The sequence below is a fragment of the Ischnura elegans genome, chromosome 9 (genome assembly GCF_921293095.1).
Source record: "Ischnura elegans chromosome 9, ioIscEleg1.1, whole genome shotgun sequence".
Taxonomy (NCBI): Eukaryota; Metazoa; Arthropoda; class Insecta; order Odonata; family Coenagrionidae; genus Ischnura; species Ischnura elegans.
Window position 1 is genome coordinate 3664998 of NC_060254.1, and position 23797 is coordinate 3688794.

The 23797-nt window shown below is 39.3% G+C and overlaps 1 protein-coding gene across 2 annotated transcripts in view; it reads left to right on the forward strand.

Moving 5' to 3' along the window:
* The window catches only part of LOC124165205 (cytosolic phospholipase A2-like), a 106253-nt gene that overhangs the window by 75996 nt on the left and 6460 nt on the right, over positions 1–23797 (forward strand). For both annotated transcript variants that reach the window (XM_046542483.1, XM_046542484.1), the window contains 12 exons: positions 3173–3279; positions 6432–6578; positions 9799–9914; positions 11414–11451; positions 11850–11985; positions 12074–12210; positions 13233–13458; positions 15698–15811; positions 16546–16984; positions 17943–18187; positions 19129–19463; positions 22686–22879. In XM_046542483.1, coding sequence (XP_046398439.1) covers positions 3173–3279; positions 6432–6578; positions 9799–9914; positions 11414–11451; positions 11850–11985; positions 12074–12210; positions 13233–13458; positions 15698–15811; positions 16546–16984; positions 17943–18187; positions 19129–19463; positions 22686–22879 — 2234 coding nt within the window. The remainder of the gene's footprint in view (positions 1–3172; positions 3280–6431; positions 6579–9798; positions 9915–11413; positions 11452–11849; positions 11986–12073; positions 12211–13232; positions 13459–15697; positions 15812–16545; positions 16985–17942; positions 18188–19128; positions 19464–22685; positions 22880–23797) is intronic.

A 23797-nucleotide genomic window follows, 5' to 3' on the forward strand; every position in this document is an offset into this window, starting at 1 on the left:
TTTTATATTCATATGCGTTACTTTAGATAGTAACAGGCTCTGTAGGTTTATTTATTTCAAAACCACGACCTTGTTGATATTTACTACCCACAATCCCCAAGAGTTCACTACTAAAGATATTCTTGTCTGATAGACCCTTGCCTATTTTGCTGTTTTTTTTAGTATTTAAACTTTTCTGACACTGCATGCCATTTTAATACTCTTCCAATAATTAATTAATTCTGAATCATTATTCAGTGTCTTTTCTCACTCTCATAGAAGCTTGGTGCTAAGTTCGTATTCTCGAACTTCTGGCATTTAATTTTTTTATTGTGAGTAAAATAATTAAATTGGGAATCACTACTCAGGATTTATAGGGAATTTCTACTGTACAGGGAAAGACGTTATTCAAAAGAATCGTCTATAGATATTGCAAAGTATTCGCGACTGATAAAATGTATCAACTCAAATTAATCGATGAATTCGCTGATTACTATCGAACGGGGACCCTTTTAAAATATTGTTCGTCACTGCAAAGTTTTCCATTTGCTCCGAAGAGTAAACCATTTTCGTTACCCTGTTTGAACTAGTCGTGGTTTCACGGTGTCTTCTGTAGTGTGTTACACGTTTAGTTGACAGTATGGGCAGAGATTCGTTTCCCATTTTAATCTCCATTATGACGGGAGCGTGTTGTTGCTAACAGCAGCATGAAAAGTATTGTCGCGCTATGCTCTGTTTAACAATGTTTTCTAATGTAGAAAGAGACGCTATATTCATTGGTGCCAGTTTTTTTTAGATAAAAATTATAGCAAAGGCTTTAAAAAAATTCCGTCAAGAAGGTGTATTTCTTTACTTTATCTTCTACTTGCAATTTTCACCTCACCGTTACTTATACTGGATCGAATCTTCAACACACAATTTTTAAAACTATTCTCATTGAAGGTCTTTACCAAATTTGCAATAATTGAGTTTAAATGTTGTTATATCGATGTACATCATGTGTTATATTCTAGCAAGTATCATATGCGATTGAAAACAGGTATTGGTTGATTGCAATCAGGTGGCATTACGTGACGAGACAATTTGCGGGGGTCTCTCCCATATCCGTCTTGCGGTCGAAAACTTGACCTTGAGTCGTCTGGGGATAAAATTCTACTCGGAGACTGTATTCTTCATTTTTCAATGTCTCATTCACTGGAGCGTGTCGTTTGTCGTGAGAGAGCCGTGGTCGAGTGTCCTGGACAACCAACTCCGGACAGACACAGGCCACACGTAACCAGGGAAGGAAGAACTTCGGGGGGGGTTCAAGTTCCTCCCTTCTTTTCCCCCGAGACTTTTTCCCTTGTGGAGATTGCCATTCGTCTGCTGAGGAGACTACTAGCCCAGTGAAATATTTATTCTCTGGCTCTCCCTTTTTCGATGTAGTTTCAATTCATAATGTCTGGCTCTAACCAAAGATACATCGAACTTTCGGCAGTATTGCAACGAAGTACATACATACCTGACTCAGTTGAATGTATGGTTTACCGATCCTATTAAAAATTCCAGCTAGAATATTTAGCAGGATTCGGCTAGATTTTGCAAGATTTAGAAGGAATCTACGAGAATTCAGCAAGATTTAGCAGGAAACAGCAATTAGTCGCAGTAAACGAGAAAAGATAAGACAAAAATGTTCCACAATCAAGTTTTTGATCGCTTTCAAAGTTCAGGAATCGCATTTTAAACAACATTTTTGGAGGTGCAGCGAGTTCCTACTAGAAGAGTTCCATTTCTGGCTGGAATTTACAGCGAACGTGAGTGTAGGCAACCCGCATACCTCCCGAGCACTTCTTTATCCCCTATTAGCGAATTTCTGGCTCTGTGTCCGGCTCCATAATTTGGGCACTGGCTGCCCAATTTGACCCAGTAAACAATGAAACTAGATGCTCTCTAGCACTGTTGCTTGGTTTAAGTTCAACTTATTCAGGCGTTATATAGTTCAAGTTCGACACGATTTGCACATTTCCACATATATAATTGTAAGAGTGCAAACTCCTTTTTCTTTCAATAGTTACTTGATATTTTTGAAGTCGCAGCACTTAATACTCTGAGACCTTACTCTCAAGAATACTCTATACCAGGGGTCTCCAATTTATTAGGCCACGTGGGCCACATTCCAAGTTCCGAATCGCCCCGCGGGCCGGATAGCAAATTTGCCGATGGCTGAAGTATTCGATAGCAACAAAGATTATATACTCTGATAGCAACGTCTACTGAAGTATCCGGTGGCGTATTTCTTATTTACGAACAGTTGAAGGCGACTTTGACGTGCAGTACAGCGCTGCACTGCTCCTAGCGGCGTCTCACAGAGTTAAACGAGCGCGCTACTTGAAACGAGTGCGCGTGGGCCGGATGAAAGCCCTCCGGGGGCAGGATCCGGCCCGCGGGCCGTATTTTGGAGACCCCTACTCTAGACTGCTCTGTTGTGCTGTGCAACTATGTGATTCGGCTTGGAAAATAACATTATTTTCCACCCAATAGATCTTACAAATTTGAGGATGCCTTTCTCACGTGCGGAATGGTTCCCAAACCCTTACTGAATGGTCTCAAATCGTGAGGGATGACTGAGAGAGTTGAAAATCAAAATTCCGCGTGAGTACGAGGGAAGAGCGAACGTCGCAACCCAGAGATCTCTTTCTTCAGTCAGAGAATTTAAGCTGCTGAATAGCGGAAACTATTTTATAATTATTCAAATAATAGTGGGGGGATCTTGAAACGTGAAGGAAGGAAATGAAGTTCAGTGAAATGCTCTCAGTGAAGGAAAATAACGTGGACGAAGTGTTTCTATTTACCACTTGTTCTAAGCCTTGTTCTTGTTGGGTGGAATTCTGAGCCAAAATCTTAACAGGACTAATTTTTTAACTTCTCTCCTTATGTCATATCATAAAAATATGTTTGACCTTGTGCCATAATTTTCAGGTCACTTAACCGGGAAATTTAAGTGCAGGGAATCTAAAATCTGATCCATGGAAAATGCCATTTCTCATGAGTTATTTGTCACACTTATCAAGGAGACATAAATGCTCTTTTTTGTTAATAGTTATGTATTCATAGCTCATCAGGTTTTTCTATTGCAAAGGCTATGATGCCACATGCACAAAGAGCTTTGAAAATGTCCGTTAATGGGTAATTATTTGCTTCTTTTACTTTCCAGGTTCGATCCTTTCCAGCTGTATGAAGTCTCGCACAAAAAATGCAGCATCTTAAGAGTTGAGGTGTATGGCGGCAGCAATGTTACCAAAGGATGGTTGGGAGACCTATGTAAGTACGTGTACATCGCATGTTAGCAATCGGTGTACGACACCCTATCTGTTAATTAACGTATTTTTCATTTCAGATATTCGTACAAGAAATGAAAGATATGTCACTTGCATGAACATTTCGGGATGTTTGACCTCATCAACTTGAGATTAAAATAATTTAGGCTTTTTGCTATATTTTGTGTAAATTGCAAGTGGCTATCATATTTTTTACACCAATTATTGTGTTATTGAGTTATGAGTGATGCTATTGCATGCTTCAGCCAAGGATCGATTACCGTTATAACATCAATTATATCATTGTGATAGAAAAGAAACTGATTTAAAGGCTACTGTTCCGTAAGTATCTTGAGGGAATAAAATTCGGGCACGCGCACTATAGCATTGTTTGTATGGTACTGCATATTGCAATCGATTTTGATTCAAGTAAGAGATTCGCAAGTCACATGGTGTAAAGCAGAGATTATTAACGGCACAGACATGACGATCCAGACTGTATGTGCAGCTTCGTACATAGAAGTGCAATAAAAAATTCAATTTCATGAAAAAAAGAGAAAAATCCAGTGAGAACACGGAAAAGATGGCGCGGGGTTTGTCGCTCCGGAGGGCGCGCTCAATTTTCTGCCACGAGTGGGCATTCCGCGGAATTCACACTGGAAATAGTGTTCGCATATCAAACTTAGGGAAAAGCGTAGTTTTGTAGGACAGTAGCCGGGTAAAAGTAACATCCGAGTCATGCCGAGTAATTTCCATTACGCTGAGGGCCTTATTTTTCAAAAATCGTCTGCAGACGCTATTATGAGGATTATTGATATTGAAAATTATAATGATGTTAAAACCTCCTTTTTTAAAAATATAAAAAAAGTGTGTACATTGTTGGACTAAATGGCGGATAGAAGAAATCGGAAATGCTTGTAAGGGAAGAGCGGTGGAGGAGAAGGAAGGAGGGGAAGGAGCGCGCTCCCTCCGTCTTTCAAGCAACGGGACTTACGAGCGAAGGAGCAAGGAACGAACACGTCCGATGTCGTTGCCTTCAAAGCGAAGGCGCAGCAATGTGATGTACGCATTTTTCTCCTGAAGTTTCGAGTCCGTCTCGTTTTGTTTGAATGCACTTATGCTACGCTTGTTTCTTCCGAAATTGTGCTGTTTGGATTGTTAAATATTTGGAAAATGTTAAATATTAGTAGCCTCGTTGTAACTATAGAGCTTTGTGTCAATCCATAATAGCTTAAAAATTTTAATGCTGTCAGGTATGTGTCGCGTTAGGTCTCATTCTTTTTTGAACCTCGTGCGCGTCATCCAATAGGGTGGTTTCCTATTATTTTTTAATTGCCTACATCGAAAGATTATTACTCCTGGAGTACGTATTTCACGCTTTTAAATTTTTAAATGACGATATCTATTTTTCGCGATTAAATGAAAAGTGAAAATTTTCAAGCGCGCGAAAACGCGACGGGTAAGTATGAATGCCGGGAAAACTCCCGTGTGACGTCGTTCTGGTTCCCGCTGCCGCAAGTGAGGTGACCTTGGGGCGAGGCTTTTAGCGCTGATACGGCGCAGGATGCTAGCAGGTAGCAGAGTACCCTGCAAGCTGGTTGCGCTTGGCTTAAATAAGGATTATTAATACCTTATTAAACGAAGAAAACTTTCCGACCTTAGGCAGTTTTAATAGGTGATTATTAAGAGATGTTTCCCTGAGCTCTGTGCCTCATGCATGCATTGGTAATCTCAGACGATGTAAAACTCCTATCTACTCCCTGTGACGTCACGTGGAGTGGCATCGCATGGGCGCCAATCTGTCCTTTTTCAAATGCGGATAAAATTGACCATTGCCATTCGTCTAAACCGGTATTTCTAAAACCAAATAATTTGTATATTATGAATACACTAATTGTGGGTAACGAATCGCAGTCAATGCCTTTCATTTTCTTTGATGAAAAAAACCTTAGGCATGCCCTGATGGAGGGCTGAAATCTATGCCGTGGTCATTAGCTTACGGCGCTGATTTTCCCCGATTGTTGTTCAATCTCTTAGCAAGATTCACGCAATGTGCCTGTCGTGTTTTTGCCTTCAAATTTTCCACGGCTGAAATTCTGTTGCAATACTCCTACGAGACCTTTTAAACGAAATTGTTTAGGAGTTGAGTTGAGGGTTAATTGAGTAGGACAAGCATCACAGTGTAAAGGCGTATGTGAAGAGAGGATCGGAACTCTTTCTAATCCCTCTTATGGGACGTTGGATTCACGAAAGCATTGATTTAAAATTTTAGATATTCATATTCAATTTCCTCAACGAATTTGGATCGGAAGTATAAGGTGAAGGGCATTAGAAGGTATCCGATCCGACCATTCCTGGTAAGCTTCATAAGGTTAAGACTACAAGTGAGTATACCTATCTTATCTCCGAGCGCCATACATATCGTGTACATTTAGCTGAAAAATGACGGGTAAATTTTTAGTATTGAAAGTGGAAATTTTGATAACTGTCGAAAGTCCGGGCATATGTCTGCAACACCGCACGACCGCACGATAGGAAAAAAATACAGCCATTTTTTTTCTTTAGCTTCAATGCTCATAAGGTGTGTAAGAGACAAACTCCTAACGCGCGCACACGTTTATACGGTATTTATTTTCAAATTCTCTGTCTCAATGGGGCGACCAAGTAGTTAGATGGATTCCACCGAAATTTGGACGTTAACAAGTTTGATTATTCCATCATTTTTATTTTTGGTGGATTGGAAATCATAGGGTACTTATGTACTTACATCCATAGGCTGATCCAGGGGGTTGGCACGGGGGCACGTGCCCCCCCCCCCCCAGACCCTTAAAAATATGCAAGATTATTAATACGGTCCCATTATCATTGCATTCGTTTTGTATGACGAGGTATCCTTGTGCCCACCCCCAAAACGAAATCCTGGATACGGCCTTGCTTGTGCCCCCCCCCCCCCCAGAAAGAAATCCTGGATCCGCCCCTGCGCACGTCTTATTTGCCCGGACCCTATGAATACTTCTGGCTAAAAATGGTCCACCATTTATTTCAAATGATCTTCAAACGCCCTCCAATTTCTCCTCATATGATCTTCTCTGCTTGTATTGTTAATCTCTTGTGGACATGTTTGCTTACAGGCCTGTTTTTTTTTTATTATTTCAGTGGACATACCAGATCCCTACCTGATTCTCCACGTGAAGGGAACTCCTAATCGAAAGAAGCGCACACCTGTCATCAATAACTGCCCAAATCCTCAGTGGAATGTTAGTTTTCAGTTCTACATTGACCCCACGGAAAAACGAGAATTGTGTAAGCACAAGAGTATATGTATTGTATAAGTTACTCTTACCCTTATTGCTTGATGATCTCACTAACTATAGCTGACATGCTAAAAACTGTTAACAGTTATCTTAACAGCTATCAGTTAACAGAATTCTAAAGAACTTTTAAATGTTTACTTTTTAATGATTTCACTTCTAAAAAATAATATCTAACTTCTTAAACATGATATAAGTAGTACCGATTGTTGTGGGCAATTTTATCATTTTTAAAATATTTAAGTATTTATCCATCCATCTATACATGCACTCAAATTGTATATTAAGAATTGAACAGTTCTCATGCACAAGCCTCTCCAAGTTGATATAATGCTGTGCGCAGGTACCCTTTTTTGATAATTAATTACACCAAACTTAATTAGCCGATATTTTACTGTCGAAACTGCTTGCCTTTTTCGTGTGCATACTATTTTGGGAGTTTGAATTGTCCTTATTTTGAACCCTGTAAGTCCAAACATCAGTATGAAACTCACTACAAAATTCGAGTCATCCATGACTTGGAGAACCACCTGTATTTTATATCTTTTTCATAATTTTTTTTCCAAATTTCTGGATGTGTATCATTTGATGCCTGCTTTATCTAACATCCTAAACAGCAACTAGTGTTAATACTAATTAGTAAAGAAGTATAATATGCTAATATTATTTAATTTTTCATATGTGCACTGCCTAAAAGCTTTCTTCATTATTTTTTTCGGACTTCTTTCAGGAAATATTATTCTGTGACTTTTTAATTCATTTGATAACTGAAACCTATTTCTGTTAGAGCATCATTATATTTGTGATAAATGTCTTTAAAATTTCCATAAAGATTTTATACTTTCAGTTTTTGTTGGTTTTTGTTTTAATTTAATCACAAAAAATTTAAAATTCAAATTAAAATAGGTATGTTGATCTGGTACATCAATTCACTTTCTTAGTATAGCAGGCTCCCGTTTATCCGGCTGCGGTTTGTCCGTGTTGCAGGTCATCCGTGCATGAGTTTTACACTTCTTTGACGTTTTCCGCGATCTTTAGGAAACAATCAATCGGACGCAAAAGCAGCAGGATGTTTGCATTTTAATGCAAGACCACGCCGGGCTAATTATTTCCAATAGAATCTTCTTCGTAAAAGGGAATTACTCTATTTACTTTTTGACAAGGGATGTCTCAAGTTTACTTGGATGTCTGCTCTTAGCGTGCAGACAACGATCAGCGGCGGGAAAAAACTCTTGATTGAATTTAAAAGATTCTTCAATGGTTAACCAATCGCAAATTAAGGTAAATGTTGTCTACAATCTATAATTCTATATTTCATATCGCAAATGCGCATTTGTTGCCGTGGCCTCGCATTCATAGTTGAATACGGCCCAGAGGAATTACGAAAGAGGATTACGTCGCACTCGGACGTATTATCTACGCCGTGACAACTGTCGGCGTCAAAATGATGTGCCGCTGTACTTTGCAAATTTATATATGGCCTTCAATGCATGCCATAACAATGAATAATACGTCATTTTTAAGGATATTTTATTCTCAATTCTGATCTATTTTTTGTTTTGTGAGATACTCAAAAATGCAGACACGCGAGTGCAATCAATGACTCCGCGCACCATAAAATTAGCCGTTTTGTCAACTTCATGAACTTTGTAACTCAACTTAGAGAAAACTACTACGTCCACAACATTCGTCTTCCACAATAAGTTCCAATCGTAAATGTAGATTAATAAAATGGCTTTTGCGTATTTTTAAACGCATATTATGTTGTAAAATAATTAAAATGTTTAAACACTACCTAGCCTTACAGTTTACCCCGAAAGAAAAGATAAAACTGATAGAAACACTTCTTAATTGATTTGAAAATTTTCTATGATCCATATTATATAAGAATATTGATATTTGTGAATGTTTATAACTACTTTTAATGTAATGTTGCCAAATGGGGCCGCGCCAGGCCAGTGCCGGTTATCAGGAAGCAAAGTTTCGCGCGCCAGACGTGGCAACGCAGCATTCGTTTGCTCTGGCGTACTTTTTAATGCCCGTATATAACCTATACTACATAAAAATCATGTAATTTTGGATCATAGAAAATTGTCAAATAAATTAAGAAGTGTTTCTCTCAGTTTTATTTTCTCTTTCGGGGTAAAATGTAGGACTAGGTAGTGTTTAAACATTTTCGTTATTTCACAACAAAATATGCGTTTAAAAAAAACGCAAAATCCATTTTATCAATCCACATTAATTTTTGCAACTTATTGTGGAAGATGAATACTGTAGACGCAGTAGTTTTCCCTAGGCTGAGTTACAAAGTTCATGAAGTTGACAAAACGGCTAATTGCATGGTGCGCGGAGTCATTTATTGCACTCGCGTGTCTTGAGTTTTGAATTTTTCGGTGAACAAAAAATAGATCAGAATTGAGAATAAAATATTATTAAAAATGGCGTACTATTCATTATTATGTCATGCACTGAAGGCCAGATATAAATTTGCAAAGTACAGCGGCACATCATTTTGACGCCGTGACTAGTAAAAGTCAAACTGGAGAGGGAAGGATTAGCAGAGGCGTGGGCATTGGGGGAAGTGTAAGTAGAGATAGCATGAGCCAGAGGCACTCGCCTGCGCAGACGAATTGCCAAAATTCCTGGTTTCCTATAACTACTGCTGCGCGATGAGATCATCGCGTGCCCATTGCCTTCGCGGAAGCTCCGTGTTCATTTTATCTAAGCATCACGGTGCGCGATCATGGAACTGCGTCCCGCAGCAGTTGCATACCGGGCAACTTACGCGACTACGCAACGTGGGGCCTGACAGTAGCTGTAGTTTCCGACGTCGTGCAGCGGTTTTGAAGCATTCGTGCCAACCAATTTTTGGAATCCGTGATTTCGCTGACACGGGTGGGCGGTTTTCGGAAATCACGCGGAGCGGTAGGAATATGTGTACAATCACGTTGTCGTCGCCAAAAAGATCGCGGTCGGTAAAATGTGGCTGTGAATGATTCCGGAGAGAAACCTAAAATAACAGACAATGTGCGTTATTAATAATAGATTGTTCGATTTACGTCAATTATAAAAATTACAAGAAATCAAAGTGAAAGTTTGGATTATCCGTGTTTTTCGATTATTCGTGCCACCTCTTCCCATCATTAACCCGGATAATCGAGAGTATGCTGTCCTTAAATTTAACGTTTAATGCTTGTGTGAATTGCCCACAGTTGTCACTCTCATGGACAGCAATTACCTGATGGATGAGGAGATGGGGACCAAAGCCATTGACCTAAGTCACTTTACGCCTGGATTTGAGGAGGACATAGAAGTTGACTACGAATGTGTGAGTACCTACATCACACTTAATTTTATATTTTCATGAATTCCGATAAATGTTTATTTTTATGAAAAAAGTGTTTAATTCTAATACCTATACTTTGTAATTTGTCAGATGAACAAGTGAAGGAGAGGCACTAAGTATTTCACATTTTGTTATTTGTCATGTCACACTTAGAATAAACAGGGATCAAGTGCTGAAAAACTTCATTCTTGAACTGAATAAAACAAAAAGCAAAGAGCTATTCATCAAAAACTGCTACAAGCAAACAGGAAATATTACACAGGAATCAGGGCGGGAGCGTCTGGAGACTTGGAGACTCTGTACTGGGTTTAGATTGCTTGATCAATGAAGAGTAGATTACTTTCAGAGCGGCTCAAAGAACATAATTTAAAATCTAACTGATGTAAATTCGTAGAATGTAGAATTTAGTAAAGCATTAATGCACAATAATTTTAGCATTCCATTATTGTACGGCACAGAAAGACTTAATCTGTGGACTTAATAAAATACAACGGAAAGCTGGCCAATTTGTGAATAAATCGATGTACAGAAAGCACGTCTTTGTTTCACGACCCAAAATGCGGGGTTTAGGCTTTACCCTCGGAATCTGGGAGCAGGTACCCTGACCCCTCGTCTTTTATTACCCCTCTTAGCGGCAAGGGACCGCAGTCATGCAATTTTTTATCCAGTCAGTTTTTGAAATAAATATTTGTTCTTTTCTCAAGAAATATAAACTAAGACTTGAATTTTTTGTCTTTTGAGCAGCGTTTACAATATTTCAATGAAATTCTACCATAAATATTATCTTATATCTCCAATTCAGTATAAAATCAACATGGAAATTGTTAATGCATTAAATGCGTTAATCCTTAATTTAATGCGTTAAACCTTAGAACTTCGTTTAAAATTTGACTTTGCTCAGAAAAAAATGAGGAATTCAATTCAAAGTCTGCAATTTACATGCAAGCAACAATTATCCATATGCCAAATTCATATAAGCAATCCATAAGTTGACCGCGAAGCAATGCCACAAGTAAACCTGGAAAGGAGGGAGCACAACTACCCTCGGAGTCCAGGATAATGCGGAGTCGTTGCTGGGAGGGGTTGAAAAAGGTTGGAGCTGAATGCGTGTGATTATCCACGAGACCCAATTCTTAACGAAAGCCCTCCAAAACTGCTCCGTACCACGAGAAAGAAGAGTCTCTTGGGGCTCAATACAGCAGTCATGCTAAGGCGAAAACTCCCCCGTCTTGAAAGGGTTAAGAGATTGGCCGATTGGAGAACAGTGGAGAGGTGTTTAAAATCAATATTAGTATTGATGACTTTTGATGATGAATGTTTTGCAGTGCTTTTTAATGTTTATTATGTTTTTCAATTTTATGTAGTTTTATAATATATGTACATCACTTTATTTACCATTTATTGTTAGTACATATCCTTATAAGATACCAATCATACAATAAGTAAATGGTCCTGTAAGTACATTTCTTTTTTTATTTCAGGGTGCAAAAGTGAAAATGAAGCTATCTATGGTTGAAGAGTAAGTGCATATTATGTTTCTAAACACATAATTGATCATGTTTACGCTCATTATTACATATTTTGATGTTCTATTCATTTACACTGTGTGGGACTAATAAAGAAAAAAAAATCTGCTAATCCATAGCTCCTAATTCAGGAAATGCTTTATCCCCTTATCCATTATTATGAAATGTATTGGTGGCAACTTCATATTCATTGTAATTGGTTTTTATGCTATAAATTGATTTTCTTATTCATTGTTAGAGGCAGTGTAAGTTTTGGTGATTTACATAGGAAGTTCAGTTTTTTTTATGCATCATTTCTGATTGTATATACGTACATATTAGCAAAATAGATTGGGTCAATTGTTTTTCAAACTTTGTATTGATTGTAATACAAATTTTCCTTTCTATCTAGAAAGAAGCCGAATTTAAGATTCAGTCTTGCTCTATCAGAGGAAGAAAAGTACTTTGTGAAAAGGAGACGCATGCACATATTTGCAGCTATGCAGAAGATCCTGGGGAGTAAGCATGGACCCAAGGACGTTCGAGAGGTGTTGATTAATTTTGAATGAATGTTTTAGGTATCAGATTTGAAAGTTGCATGTATTCACTGTTAAGATTACTCCTTTTGCTTCCCAGGTGCCGATAATTGGAGTTCTGGGATCAGGCGGTGGCTTTCGTGCAACTATGAGCTTTGCTGGTGTATTCAAGGCTCTCGATGAATCTGGTCTCTTAGACTGTGTCATGTATGCAGCTGGTCTATCAGGATCCTCATGGTAATTCAGTGATTTATTTTGCAGTGTATTTTTTCATTCTCTTCAAATAAGGTAATGATTTAATATGAGTATGATTTTGCTTTGTTGTCACAGTAAAGTTCTTTTAACCTATTTTGGGCTTCATAAAAAATGCCTCATGGAATGCTTTATTTTTCTTATTTCTCATTTCAAATTCGTTGTTTCAAACTGGGCCTGTTTCAAAATCTATTTCTGTGGCATTACCGGAATGATTTTATTTCTTTCTTCAGTTTCTTGCTGTAAAGTATCTCACAGGCAGATAGCATTGGATACTTTCTTGTCATCATGCATCAAATCATAGGGCTTGGAGCTCTACAGAAGTTAATATTTATATCAGGAGAAAGACATATGATGAGAATTTCCGTTTCCTTTGTTGTTTTATTTATAGTCTGGGTTTTGAGATGTATGTCAACATTGGTAGTAGAGTAAATGAATTAGAATAAAGTGAAATTTGCATAGTTTATCTTCTATCAGTATTGATAAATTTTACATTACTAACGCTGAAACTTCGCTATGATTGTGCACTGATGTGTGGCATGGATCATAAATATTGACATATTATCCGAAGAGGAACTAAATAAAATATGTGCTACTACTGATCTCTTTTAAGGATAGGTTTTAGGCATGTGCGAGTAGTACTTTTTGATCTCGAGTCGAGTATCGAATACAAAAGCTGAAACTCCTAGACCAAACAAAGCAGTAGAACAACTTATCGACTTTGAAAACGATATAATCTTTTACATGAGTTTTATGATAGTGCCACCTGTCGGCAGATTTCTAAACTAACCGGCCTTGAAAGCTCGGTAACTGAAATTACTCGACTCGACATTTGTAATGCTACTCGAATCATTCGAGTCGAGTACCACCGACTTGACTCGAATTTTCGAGTAGTCATACATCCCTAATAGGTTTCAAAATATGCTTGGAGGTATACGTGCAGTTTGTTTTGTTTCTCTTGTATGCCTAATTAATTAAGCTTCTCATTTGGTACCTATCTCCTCCAGGTGGCTTTCTTATTTGTACTCCCACCCAGACTTCCCCCATCTCATCAGCCCGGGAGAACTCATCCCTGAGCTGAGAGAACGCATGGCAAAGAGTTGGAAAAAGCTCCTGACCCCCATGAACATGTACAAATACGTGAAGGAGGTCACGTCCAAGGCCTCCCAGGGGCAGCCTGTCAGCTTCACGGATATCTTTGGACATCTTGTGGGAGATACGTTGCTCAAAGAGGTAGGATGTGTGTGGCAGTAGTTTGATCCTTTTGGGCCATAAACAGATTCATCATTCACTCACTCATTGGTACATAAAAACCAAAGGTTGGTCGAGGTGAGGGTAGAGCGCACCCCAAACGAAGCTGCAGGCATGTGAATTTTGCAAATTGAGGCGTGGTTGTTCCATCCCCTGGGACACCTTACACTTTGTGAATTTTATTTGAGGAGCTTCACCCAAGATTAGAACTTGGGACTTATTGATGAGCAGCCAAGCACTCTGCCCACCGCAACCAAATAGATTTCTCATTATTTTGCCCATGGCCCTTATATACTGGTTGCTAATCTGTGGCTCTGGAGTGTTGCCTCGACGGATGCTTTTACCCCTCGAACCCCTCACACGCCTCCCCTCAAACACGACTCTAGGCGCAGTCGTGCTGCCACTAGGGGAAATATGGAACTAACTGCACTGTCGGCGGCGGTACATATATGCTTTCAACAGGGCAGTTAGTTCCATATTTCCCCTAGTGACAGCACGACTGCGCCTAGAGTTGTGTTTGAGGGGAGGCGTGTGAGGGGTTTGAGGGGTAAAAGCGGAATCTCAGGCAACACTCCAGAGCCGGAATATGTCCGGAGAATAGCAACCAGTATATAAGGACCATGATTTTGCCTATCACCCTGTATAATTTGACTCAGCTGGGTGCAACGTCTCGGAGCATGCATGTATACAAGTATCCACAGAAATCATCAAAATGTTTCAGTTTGTAGTGGTACCAAATGGAGGTACATATTTATGTACAGCAGACGCCCCATTACCCAGCTGCGGTTTATCCGGGTTGTGGATTACTTACACTCTCGCTCAATTTTTTCCACAATATTAAAAAGAATAATATAATTGGACGCAAAATCATCGGAATTACTGCATTAATGTGTGGATATACCGGGCTTATTATTACCGTTAGGATCTCCTTCATAAAACGGAAGCGATCGCATGCTAGCTGCATTCACAGGAGCACTGTGTTCGTGTTTTCCAAGCCTCGCAGTGCGCAACCTCGCTTCGTGATCACTGATACACGTCCCGAAGCAGTTGCAATTTGAGCAACTTGTGCGAGATGCGACTGGCTGGCGTGGTGCCAGACATTGTTGTTTCCGACTTCGAGCAGTGGTTTTGAAGCATTCGTTCAAACCACTTTTCTGTATCCGTGATCACACAGCCACGGATGTGTGGTTTTCGAAACCATGCCTTACATGGAGCATTAATTATACGAGTACAACCATGTTATTGCCGCTGAAAAGATCGCAAACTGGCGAAGAAAACTCTCATTGAGTCCGGGAAGCACTCTAAAATAACAGAATACTTGCATAAATAATAATATAATGTTTGTTATGGGTAAATTAAGAACATTGCAAGACTTTTAAGTGAAAGTTTGGGTTATCCGTGTTTTCCAATTTTTTTCGTGCTCCCCCCCCCCCCCCGCCCCCCCCTCCCCCTCCCCCCCCCCTCCCCCCCCCCATCATTAGCCATTAGGATAATCGGGAGTGTGTACTGTATTACGAATTTCATAAAATCAGTCTTATATCTCATTTTCACAATGATGAAAGTCTGATTTATCGCTGTTTATTTCGAGACATGAAATGTAACTACATATGTATATTAAAAAAATGAAGTGTCATGTGTGTGTGTTGATGCCCCTGGGCTAGTGGTCTCCTCAGTACATGTGTGTGTCGTGGGTGGTCGCCACTAGGGGAAAAATATCAGGGGAGGGCAGAAGCCCCCAAAGGCTCCCTCCCACCCTTGCTATGTGCATTATCCCCTCTTGACCCTTTCGTTGAAGTCTGTCATGCAGAACCCCCCAACCCCCCAGATGGCCCCAACCTCTGTGCAATGAATCAGTGAAACTCAAAAACCTTTGACCTTTTTACAAGTCTATCTTAGAGGTGGGGTAAACATCTACCATGGAATGCATTTGGCATGTAACTGGAGAGGTTTTATGGTATAACTATTTCCTAATCTATAATTTTCATTATCCGGAAAGTGGAGGAGGGGGTAGAAAACTACCGAGGTTAAGATTTTGCCCTAGCTTTTGTTGATTGAATGTGAGACTTAAGTTTTATCAGGAGTAATAAAAGATACTATTTTAAATGGGTGTGAGTCTATGTTATCTGTGCAATAATCTTTTTCATTGAATGCTTAGGATTATTATCTTTCACCGTCAGACATTTCTTTACATGAACTTATTCCATTTATTTCTCCATTTCAGAGAAAGGGAAGTTTACTTTCGCAGCAAAGAGCTAAGCTTGCGAGGGGACAAGTGCCGATGCCCATGTACACATGTTTGAATGTGAAGAAAGATGTATCAGCCAGAGTTTTCCAGGTATGTGGGTGAAAGCAATGACTTTACTTACAGTACACGATACCAATTGTATTCATTGCATTCATTATTTTACCTATCAATTAAATGCTTAATTGTTGATGCAAGTAGGTGCTTTGAATTGCTCTTCACAAAAAAATTATCTCCATTTAATATTTTCTATAAGATAATAATGGTAATAATAATAATTGTTAATTTTATTTGTCCGATGTTTTGTTGTTACAAAAATAGGATGCGTCGAGTGAGGTACAAATACAGTACAAATAAAATATGTTATGAATGAAGAAATTCATCCATGGAGTAAGGCCTACCATACACGTTCCGTCCCGGCCTCAAGGCCGGACCTTGAGGCCGGAACTGCGCAGTTTGGCCGGAGCCTCAGGCCCACCATACAAGTTCAGTTTGGCCTCAAGGCCTGGACTGTACAGTCCCGCACTGAAGGCAGAACTGACAGTGTGTGGCGATTCCTTGAGGCGGATTGTCGGCCGGACCTCATTGGATTCCCATCCGGCCGATGATCCACCTCAAGGTATCACCACACACTGTCAGTTCTGCCTTCAGTGCGGGACTGTACAGTCCAGGCCTTGAGGCCAAACTGAACTTGTATGGTGGGCCTAAAATATATTTTTTCTAAAGAAACTGATGAAGCTCGCGCTTTGAGAGGGGCATAGTCTTTACCCTTTTAACTGGCACTGAATGAAATGGCCATAATTAAGATTCATTATAATTTTTCTCAGGACTGGATGGAGTTCAGCCCATATGAGATTGGTTGTGCAAAGTACGGGACGTTCCTCAGGACAGAGGATTTTGGATCCAAGTTCTACGTGGGGAAGCTGCTCAATCGCTTCAAGGAGCCGCCTCTCCACTTTCTCATGGGCGTGTGGGGCAGTGCCTTCTGCATCCTGTTCAAGCGTCTGATGGCCGAGGGGAAGAAGAAGAGGGAGATCCCGCAGTTGCTCAGGGGCGAAAGTGAAAGGACAAACTCAATCAGTGAGGACACAAAGGAAAAAACGTTCGACGAGGACGAGGAATCGGAAGATAGTTGGGTGAACACTTTGCCGGTTGTGGGGGAGGATTCTGAACTGTATGAACATTACTGTGCCAACAAGAAACTAATCAAGAGTCATCACAATCAGCCAGCAAATGATGAATTGGTGTCGGCCAGGTCTGTTCTTGGTAAGTTCACTCCCAGTCAAGACTGTTGTGAATTTGATATCAGGGTTTCAAACTCCCCCTGCAAAATGTTTGTGAGACTCAGGCCAGTAGCTGAGAAAGTTACTCAAACTTAACTCGTTTGCCTTATTGTTCGTATTATGTACTAGGCCTCACTTGAATCCCAAAACTCTCTCTGTCATGCTCCACAGCTAAGTTTTGTCCCAACTTAAATTGAGTCACCAAGTTCCAATATGTCCACTACCTTCATCTCACTTTTTCAAAATGAAATACCTCTCGTGAATATTTCCACTTGTGACACTGTTCTCCAGTAATACTATTTTTTGATGAGATGGAGACCATGAATGAAAAGTATTTAATTAAATAGATTATTTTGTAAATTTTACCCCTTGACTGTACCGCAATTACTCAAGTTCAAATTAGTTGAGTGGAAGGTAGTTTTTAAAATTTGACCATTTACTCAAACTTGACTTGAGCCTGAGGTCTGAACCAATTAGGTAAAGACATGACTCAAGGTAGAGTGAGCTGCTCTGAGGTAGGGCCATCTGTCTCAGTTATACATATACCCCCTTCAACTTACCCCCAAATTCTATATCCCACTCAGCGTAATCCCACATAGAATTTTATATTTATGGTATTGAGAGCCTGATAGCATTGATAGTGGTCTAGCAAACATTCATTAAACACTTTTATTGACTTGTAGGATGTCATTACCTCTTCTCCAATACATATACCTAAGAATTCACTCAGAAAAGGAAATAAATAAGTTATATAAACAAACTTAATATTTATTGAAGTAATGGATAAAACTATTCTGGAAAGTGAGCATTTATCTCAATTTAATTTGAGTTTTGGTTGTGACCCCAAAAAACCAGAGGGAATAAGAAAGAATGCTCATGTAGGGGTATGAAAAAAATTGCCATGTCTGTACCTTCTTTTTCTCCCGCATGATAATGTTTAGTCGACACTGAGTCGGGCATGCTGTGGGATGTGATGGACGATAATTGTGATTCGGGAAGTTCGGACAGCGAGATGGATGGCTTTGACGACGACTCTTCTGGGAGTGAGGACGATGAATCTTCGGCAGCAGAGCTCGCCTTGGAGGAGAATGGCCAACCAGAGACTGAGAAAAGTAAAAAATCCTCCGTTGCATCATTGGAGAATGGAGATGTAGGCCAAAAGTCGAAGCCACGGAAGCTTAGCAAGGTGAGAGAAGGATTTTTATCTACATTGAACATGCAATCATTCTGCTAGAAAAATATTCTATTGATCATTTACTTGGCAGTTTACATGCATAAATAATAATATATACTTCATAATCATCGTTAATCAGAAATCCTAAGATTGGTTTAACGCAGCTCTCCATTCCTCTCTCCTATCCGATAGCCTTTTCATAGCGATGTATTTCTTCTCTTTTACATCCTTTATAACCTGTCCGATATAACTCATTCAGGGCCGTCCCTTGCCCTTTTTCCCTTCCACTTGTCCTTCTACGATAGTCTTCATCAGGCCATCGTGCCTCAAAATGTGGCCAACTAAGTTGTCCTGTCATCTTCTTAAGATTTTTAGAAGACATCTCTTTTCTCCCACTCTTCTTCGGTCTTCCTCGTTAGTTACACAGTTGATCCATTTAATCTTCATCATTCTCCGGTAGTACCGCATCTCGAATGCTTCCACTCTTGACTTCTCTGCTGCTGACAACGTCCAAGCCACCGACATTGAATGAATGACAAATCTGTTGATGGCCGCAAAAGGTCAAACTTCTGCCACATATTCTACCTCCTTGAGCTACGTAACTCCAACAAGATGTCCAAAGATATCCGTGAAGCCTACAGGCTGCCTCGTTGCCATAAAGAAACTTCCTCTATCTTTTTAATGTATTTTGCCCACTTTGCCTCCATTATGCTTTTGATTATTTCTTTCTTGCATCATCCATCGCTGATAACTTGGCATCCACTGCCAACTTTTTGCTGTTGTAAAACTGGGGTTGACCTTTTCAGTTGTCATGGCCAAGGGATCAAATGCACTAAGAGAGGACCAAGCTGTCTCAGTTCTGACCATATAATAAAAGCCACCTACTTAAGAACCATTTCGAGTGAGTAAAATAAATATGAAAGTAATAATGAGAGTGCATCTTTGAATTTCAGCAAAAGGCAATGGAAATGGTGGATGGAGCATCAGGTGGAAGAAGAAGATCGTCTGCTGGATTGGTGGACATTGATGAGGTTAAAAGTGTGGCGGCTGTGAACAATTCTGTGGAGTGTGAGAGGGACAGTGTTGAAAGTGAAGTGAGGAGTGGGCGTGGGAGCAAGAATGGCGTGCAAAGTTCAACCAAAGTGTCGGACGCTGATGGCGGGGGAAGTGATGCGGCCAAGAATGGAGATTTGAAAGGGTGTGGGAACTCAGTGAAAAAGAAAGAGAGCATTGGTGGCAAAAGGAATGGGAAAGCCAACAGCCAAAAGGAATACTGGAAGGAGAAAAGGTGAAAGTCTTTCTAATTTCTCCACTACATAATTATTAACAATCTATGTTACACTTGTGTTGTGTTTTTATTGCACCAATCAGTTCTAAGAAGTCACGTGAAGAAGTTGGGTCAGTGTGTAGAGTCTTGGTTTAATGATTGAATTTATTTTCAATTGTAATTTCATATAGAAAAGCATCCAGAATAAGAGATGGGTCAAATAGTATTTTTCTCAAATTCGAATACTGAATACGAATACTTAATTTTTTCCAAATACCTCACTTGAATAGCAAATAGTGCATTACTGAATATGCAATTTTCCACCGATTTCAAACAGAAATGAATTATTAAAATGCGAAAATTCTGAAAATTTTGCAAGTCATTCTACTTCAAAATGTCTCCCAAATTCTGACGCAACTGTCACCCATAATTACATCAAACTTGTGCGCATGAAGCACCGCAATGCAGTGGCGCAGCGAGGGGGGGGTTTGGGGGATAAAACCCCCCCCAGAGCTCAGAGAAATTTTTAAGTTTAACCCATTTCACTTAATTTGATTTATTTTACAAATAGAATAGAGTAAGGATGAATAAAATATCCCTCAGAAAGCCGTAAAACTCACCATTTTGAACCATTTATCTTTAAACTTCCGCAATTTATTATTCTCTCACCTACCGCTTATCCTGGCGGGTATACCATACCCCACACACCCCTGCATTAGTTGCACCTAAACCTCTCCCAGCCTTAATTGCTAGCTGCGCCCCTGCCGCAATGCTATTGTTATTTCTTATATGCATATTGAAGGTTATATTATTAGTATTGCTTTGCTGCATTCTTTGAAAACCTTAAATTAAATATAAAATTGACTGTAACTTTAAAATAGAATATGTAAAATGTAAATTTGATCACGCAAAAGGGGGTCAGAAAAGGAACAGCCTTTGCGCGTGCATTTGAAGATATACATACATTCTTCTTGGTGTTGTTCTCGTGGAGTCACCAGGATTATACGTAAGGTAATGCTTATTTTCAATGATAAGTTTTTGTAAAAATATTATTAAAGAATTGAACCAACCAAATGTCCAAACCTTCATGTAAGACCCCACAATTTTCAATGGATATCAATTGTATCAATGATGATTTGTGCTTTGTATTTGAAATTCAAATATTATTCGAATGAAATCATGATGACTTTGTTTCACCAAATATGGAATAGTGTGAAAAGTTCATTACTCGAGGTATTCGGTGAGTCGACTATTCTAAGGCCCCTATCCAGAATTTATTCTTTAGCAAGAGCTCTCAAATTTGTATCACTGCAATAACCATGCACATACATAGTTAATTTGCGTGTCTCTGTAAAATGGATTGTATACATTAGAGAAGTCGCCCAGAGCAAACGTAATTTGTGAAACAATAATTTGACTGGATTGGAACTAGATCTTTCTATGTCTTATTAAATACACTCAACCAACTGCCTACATGCTTGATATTCCATTTTTAATTATTTAATGGACATGTTGCTTCCAGAGTATTAAATGAGAGACTGTGTTAGGATAGATTGAAAAACCACTGCCTTGGTGAGAGCTCTGCAGCTGGTGCTTAGTGTTTGAAGTTGTTGCTCCTATAATGAACCGTATATTTTTTTTATTAGATTACCTCTTCAATCTATGTTTTTCTTTTGCCAAAATTTTGAATTTAGGGAATAGGTAATAAATTTTCCTTGTTCCATGATGGTGTATTGACATTCTGTGAGTGATTTGTTCAGCATATGATTTTATGTACATTGCTTGTATATAGCTGAACAAATATTAGTGATGTAGTGTGTTGTGTGTGTGAATAGGGAGAAATGGTTCTTCAATTGGTCGCTAATGCCTCGCACACATGCCCTCGTAAGTTCCAAATTGGAAGGCTTGAAAATATAATCTAATGGCATCATATATTATGAATGCCCATCAGGCAAGTGTGCCTGGGTGAGCAGGCATGTAGCCAGAGGAGGAGGTTGGGGGTCTGAAGGCCCCCAGAAGTTTTTCCCAACAGTGACTGCTCTCAGGAGACAATTATCCTGGGGGCACACACCACCCACATAGCACAAAATATCTTCTAGATATCTAGAAAATATCTTCAATGTCTTGGATATCTTAAATATCTTCTAGATGTCTAGAAAATATCTTCAATGTCTTGGATATTTTAAATATCTGCTAGATGTCTAGAAAATAACTTCAATGTCATGGATACTTTAAATAATATGTATATCCTACTTTATCATGCCTAGAATATTCTTGTGTTGCACAGTGGGGACCAGGGAGTTCGGACCTCCCCTAGCCCCCCTCGAAATATTAATACACGTTTACTTTGCTTCATAAAAGAAGAAAAAATCATTAATTTTTAAATTTGGGGGGGTCCAGGAGTCCGTACCCCCCTGAAATAAAAAAACACATTTACTTTGCTTCATAAAAGAAAAAAATGAAAAATCGTAAATTTTTATATTTCGTTGGGGGGGTTTCGGACCTCCTTCGACCCCATCCCCTCCCAAAATCCGAAATTTAAAAACACATTCACTTTGTCTCATAAAAGGAAAAATTGAAAAAATCATCATTTTTTTATATTTCGGGGGGGTCCAGTGGGCCTGTACCCCGCCCCCCCAAAATATAAAAACACATTTATTGCCTTATTAAAGAAAATAAATTAGAAATTTTGGGGAGGAAATTTGGGGGAACCGGACCCCCCAGACCCACCCACTTGGTATTCCACTCAGGCTCTGTAATACACAAAATAAAACGATCATAATGATAAACTGTGTAGAAATTCTTGCCTAATTTTAAACCATCTGGGGGGGAGCACATGCCCCCTTGTCCCCCCCATAAATCCTCCTCCTGAGAAAATATCTTCTCAAAGATATCTTGTAGATATCGGAAAAGAGGAAATTCAGATATCTACAAATTATCTAGAAGATATTACAAGATATTTTCTAGACATATAGAAGATATTTTGTGTTATGTGGGCAACAACCCTACCACATTATTGAACCACAGTGAAAAATACATGGATATTTTTAATGCGATTTGTTTAAATTTAAAAAGGCACAGTTTTTTAAAGGAATTTCCTGAGAATTTTCCGGCAGAGGTCTCTCCCTTCTTTGAAAAGAGAAAAGTCTTTCCCAGAAAGTTATTTGGATATTTTTGAGATGATTAGTGTATCATCATAATCGTTTAAAGAATAAAATTGAATATTTTTTCTTAACATTGCAGGAAAGTCAAGAAAGCAAACCAAAGGAAGGTACAAAGGAATTTTTGGAAATCAGTGCTCGAGACAATTTTCCAAAGTGGTGGTTTGGGGGACACGAGGGCTGGTCGTGCTGGACTCATATTCAATCCCCTCCGAGGCTTATCCCTCCAGCAGACGTTTCCCATTTCTCCCTTCAGCATAACAACCCCTGATGATGGTAAGCAGTATTCATTTGTTTTAGTCATTTTGAACTCATACACATGATGTGGAAGTTTTGCAGTGGACATCACCGAGGCTTGTGTATATCGGCGGAGCATGCTCTTTTACATGATTCTTCTCAAATAGGACCCAAAGATACTCTCAGAAAAGCATCAGTGAGTTTTGTGGATGCAAATTTGTGTAAGTGAGATGCTTCATATGGTCGTTGAGTGTAGTCCCCCATCTTGAAAATGATTCATTCTTGTTTCCACCTCATGTTCTCACTAGAGCAGGACCCTCTGATCGTGTCAGAAAAGCAAAAGCCTATGATGTGATGGGGAATGCGAGTGTGTAGGGCCCTTTCCTTTATTTTGTGCTCTCATACCCACACTCTTTATTTTCCCCCTCCCTGCCAAATATTCATTTTTTTAACCCTTTTAATGCCAGCTACATGATTTTTTGAGCGTGCATGTAAAAATTCCCAGCCGATAGATTGGCCCTTGGCACTCTTCGCACATACCCCCAGGGCAGATGGACTGGCCCCCCCAGCACTATAAAGGTTAATGGATATACTAGGAGTGAAAACCCACATATTTAATGTTCATTAAGCCATTGGAGCCATGTCCCCATTTTGCCATTGATGTATGCATCATTGATCTATTTGTTTGACTTTAAACTTTATTCATCACCATTTTTGCAGTTTACTTTTTAGAATATTGGTGTAGCTAATTTTCAAAAAGGCCCTAAGGCCCCTTTTTTCTTTTTTATCTATTCATCATCTGCTCTTTTCATTATTTATGTTGTCATGTTATTGAGCATATATGTATCATCTGAGGAGGAACATTACTCATGCAGACTTACTATTATTAGCAAGTTCTCAGAGCTCAAATTTTAATGGCCGCATTTTATTTTCTGAAAGCTTGATGAATGAAATATT